Source organism: Cupressus sempervirens, chromosome 7 (genome assembly GCF_028749045.1).
Source record: "Cupressus sempervirens isolate cs-2001-9-10 chromosome 7, ASM2874904v1, whole genome shotgun sequence".
In the NCBI taxonomy this organism is placed as follows: domain Eukaryota; kingdom Viridiplantae; phylum Streptophyta; class Pinopsida; order Cupressales; family Cupressaceae; genus Cupressus; species Cupressus sempervirens.
Window position 1 is genome coordinate 837,960,329 of NC_143124.1, and position 4,509 is coordinate 837,964,837.

General features: G+C 33.8%; 1 protein-coding gene across 1 annotated transcript; it reads left to right on the plus strand.

Moving 5' to 3' along the window:
• Window positions 1-500: 500 nt before the first annotated feature.
• On the plus strand, window positions 501-3,640 carry LOC149549997 (alpha-humulene synthase-like). The gene is made up of 9 exons (XM_089794998.1): window positions 501-714; window positions 805-992; window positions 1,099-1,214; window positions 1,309-1,523; window positions 1,618-1,709; window positions 1,815-1,904; window positions 2,192-2,549; window positions 2,689-2,940; window positions 3,033-3,640. Exons 1-9 carry the CDS (start codon window positions 604-606, stop codon window positions 3,327-3,329), a joined length of 1,719 nt encoding a protein of 572 aa, XP_089651124.1. The 5' UTR covers window positions 501-603; the 3' UTR covers window positions 3,330-3,640.
• Window positions 3,641-4,509: the final 869 nt, after the last annotated feature.

The following is a 4,509-nucleotide window of genomic DNA, read 5'->3' on the forward strand; positions in this document are numbered from 1 at the left end:
ATGTTGAAACAACCTTCCTCTCACCTAAATAAGATTTCTTCTCAAAGGAGTGATTAGAGCTAGTCAAGTAAGATTGATAGTATGATTTGGATGTTCTAGGTAACAAAGAAATTTTCTTTCAATTTATCAAGTATTAAATTCAAATAACATTACTGACTTCGCGACTCGGTTTCAGAGGTAAATTACGTGTACAAATAATTTTAACCTTTATTTTAAATGATTGCAATCATTGGCACTATGTGGCAGCATGATTCAATGTGTCACATTGGTAAGTTAAAAGTAGTATTCCTTTACCTGTTCATTAGCGACATGGAGTCTGTATTGTTCTTTACCTGCTCATTAGTGTTATGGAGTCTGTATTGTTCTTTACCTGCTCATTAGTGACATGGAGTCTGTATTGTTCTACTGCTTACTATATGCAATCTTTAAATGATTCCAATCTTTGTCACTATATGCAAAGCCTTCAGATTCCACTCATCGTATTTGCAGTATAAATGTCCATGGACTTGTAAAGTTGAGCACAAGCATTCCACCTGTAAATCTGCTGCCACTCATCGTATTTGCAGATCCAACTATTTCGCGGGGCTCCGCATTTCTTCTGCGATGTCTAATTTGAAGGGAGAGCAGAGTTTGGTGGAAACAGTTCCAGAAAAATCATTAAATCTGTGGGATGACGAGTTTGTGCAATCTGTGGAAACACCGTACTATCTACGGGTATGATTTCTAATTCTTTCCAGCTACATAATATTATTCTTTTCAACGCATAATACTCATACTGATTGATACTCGTTGTATATGCTTCAGGCATCTGAATACCGTGAGCGTGTTGACGCACTGGTCAGACAAGTCAAAATCGTGTTGGAAGGAATGCAGAATGGAGGTGGAGATGGCGATCTAATCCATCGCCTTCAAATGGTTGATGCGTTGCAATGCCTCGGAATAGATCGATACTTTCAGGCTGAAATAAAAGCTGCTCTTGATTTCGTTTACGGGTCTGTTAAAATCATATTTCCTCTTACAAGCATTAACATTTGAAATGTTAAAATTAGAAAGCTCTTATAAAATCGTCTCTTAAAATTATGCATTGAATGGATGCAGCTGTTGGGATGCAAGTGTGGGAATAGGATCAGACTGCGTAAGCGCTGCAAAGGATTTGAATGCCACGGCTTTGGAACTCAGAGTGCTTCGACTCTGTCGTTATGATGTGTCTGCAGGTAACTAATAACTTATGAGCATCTTACTTTTGCCCTTCCCAATTTCAAATCACTAATTAATTACTTATTTGTTAAAATGTTGTGCATTGGAAAGATGTGCTGAACAACTTCCAGGACAATAAAGGGCAGTTCATTTTCCGTGGTGATGAGCAACACATGATGACAACTATGATCAACCTCTTAAAAGCTTCAAGTATGTCATTTCTTGGAGAGGCGGTTATGGAAGACGCTAAAGTCTTCAGCTCTGCTTATATAAGACAGTTATTAGAGAAATCTCAAGATATAAAGCACAACACTTTTCTAAGAGAGGTAATGAATTTTTGGATTGTTTGTGAAGCCACCAAGCTAGAGTTTACACAAAATTTATACTGATTACAATTTCGTCTCCTCTTGAATTTTATAGGCTGAGTACGCTCTCCATTATGAATGGCCTTCTACTTTCTCTCGATGGGAGGCTCGAAGTTATATCGAAATATATGAACGGGATGTTTCCAGGTAAGAGCCGCGCGCTGCACATTGTTATCATAAAAATTACTTTTTCGGGGTTACAAATATCATATTTTAAAAAAAAAAATTTATATATATTTGTCAATCTTTCAGGTTGAAGGACAAAATCGTTTTAGAGTTGGCCAAACTTGATTTCAATATATTGCAAGATATATACAAGATGGAAACAAAGAAACTGTCGAGGTAATTATTAGCGTGGTAGAAATTGAACAAATACTAGGATTATTTTCCGTATGGTTTAACATAAATCATATCTCTTAGTTTTATAGGTCATAAGAATCTACATCTTAGTTTGTAGAATACTTTATCGTGCCACTTGTTAAGTAAATTAGTGGTCTTCGGACTAGACTTTCCAACCATAGAAGGTGCTATTAATAATCTTTTTTTCAAATTGGGATGATATCACTTCTTATCGTTTTGATTTTGATTCCAATTCAAGTACAAATTAATTTGATTATTTTTCATTGCAGTTGGTGGCGAAATTCTGGGGTCTCAAAATTGATTGCATTTAGGGAGCGTTCAATTGAATATTATCTGTTGGCACTTAGTGCCGTTGACAATGCAGAATTTGGTCATAGCAGGATAGCTTTGGCCAAAGCGGCAACACTCGTTTCTCTGTTAGATGATCTTTTTGATGATTACTTGACACTTGAGCAAGCTGAACTTGTTTCCAAGGCTATTGTTCAAGGTTGGAACATTTCCATTATAGAAAATATTCCGGATAAGTACAAGAAAACTCTCAAATTTATTTTCAAAACATTACATGAATTGACAAGTGAGGCAACTCAAATCCAAGGACGTGACATGAGCCAGTTCATTACAAAAGCTGTATGCATACTTGCCCTGAATAAGTTTTAGTTCAAACTATAATCTTATATTAATTGATGTGTTATGTATGAATGTGATAGTAATACAAGAAAGAATCATTTTTTAAAGTTTTGTACTAAATATGAATATTGTGTTTCAGTGGGCTGAATATGCTGAAGCTATTTTAAAGGAGGCCCAATGGAAAGAAGGTCGATATGTTCCAAATTATAATGAGTACATAAAGGTTGCCTCAATAACTGGAGTAACTGGACTATTATCATTGCACCTGATCCTCCTAGCAGTTCCTAATTTGGAAGATGAAGCTATCGAGAAAATATTTCTCAATAAATCAAGATTGTATGAGCTCCTATGGTTGACGGCACGATTAGTCGATGATATTCGTGAATTTGAGGTGTTTTTTCCATCCATTTTACTTTGATGATTAAATACACATACTTTTTAAATCATGTTGACAATATTAACATTTCTATTGTGCTAATGAAGGATGACAAGCTCCATGGACAAACAGTGTCAGCAATTTCTTCATATATGAAGGATCATCCTGAATATTTAGAAGAAGAGGCATTAGCTCATATCAATAGTCTTTTTTACCATTCTCTTCAAGAATTAAAAGGAGAATATTTAAATCCCAATAAAGTGTTACTCAAATGGGATGATTTTTACTTCAATTATGGGAGAGGAATTCAAAGCTTTTACATATTTGGCGATGGCTTTTCATATCATGATATGGGAGTCAAGGAACGAGTATTCAAAGTCATTTTTGATCCAGTTAAAGTTTAAGAAAGATTGGTATGACCATCACTTGGATGCCAAGGTATAAATTTATTGTACGGTTGTCCAAGGGGTTGATCTTAATCAATTAAGATTTGGTGTTCTCATTGTCAAGGCCCAAGTTGAATTCCCCCTTAGTACATCTTACCTAAAATTATAAACTCTTGGTCTTCCATGGTTGCCTTCTAATGTCAGGGTGGTGTCTAAATAAAAGTGTGTCTCATTAAAGAGTTGACTCTTGAAGTTATCTAATGTTTTTTTATCATAATTCATTTTCAATTGGGAAAGAAAATCTATATTTTTAATCCATTTATTTTATATTTTGTTGGCACACCACTTTATTAGTTATTTGAATTCAAAGTATTACCAGTTTTAACCAAATGTTGAAATCCATATCTTATGAAAGTATTGTATAATTGACATTATATTTCAAATATTGGATCTATCTATGTTGAAGTAGTTTACATAAACATAATTAAAAATATATCACTAGGTTATTAATAACCATACAACTTACACGTTTTTGAATGCATAACACGCACGCACTTCATTTTTTATATGGCTATCTTTGGTCACAAGTTTTAGTAAAATAAAATATTTTTTAAATCCCTTCTTTGAGTTAGGATAGATCATTATCCATGATTTTTAAATAAGGGAAAACTATACTTTTATCCACCTATACAGTTCACCTCTATTGTGTTAAGTAGTTTTCACAATTCAACAAAATGACTTTTGTCACAATATTTGTGCATACAAAGGTTATTTATTATTTGTTAACATAAATTTTAGATTAATATTGTTCGAGAGTATTTTTCTTCAACATGATTTAGACTTTAGATAAAATTATACACAAGTAGTATTTTGCTGAGAAAGGTTGAGTTGAGCTTAATGTTGATGATTGCTATGAAGGGTTGATAAACTATGAAGAGAAAGGCTAAGTTTCAAATTTAATGTTTATAATAGCTCTTGCATGGAAATGCATCACAAGTCAACTGGGTTTATAATATGGAGTGTACAAGAAAGGATGATATGACATGGGGAATTTTATGAAGGTCATATAAACCACTTCATGGGAAACATTAAGGGAAGTGACAAGAACATCTCAACATAATTTATCATTTTCTAGAAAAACAGAAGAGTGAATCTCGGGAATTAAAATGAAAGAATAGAGGAACTTATTGCTCACGTC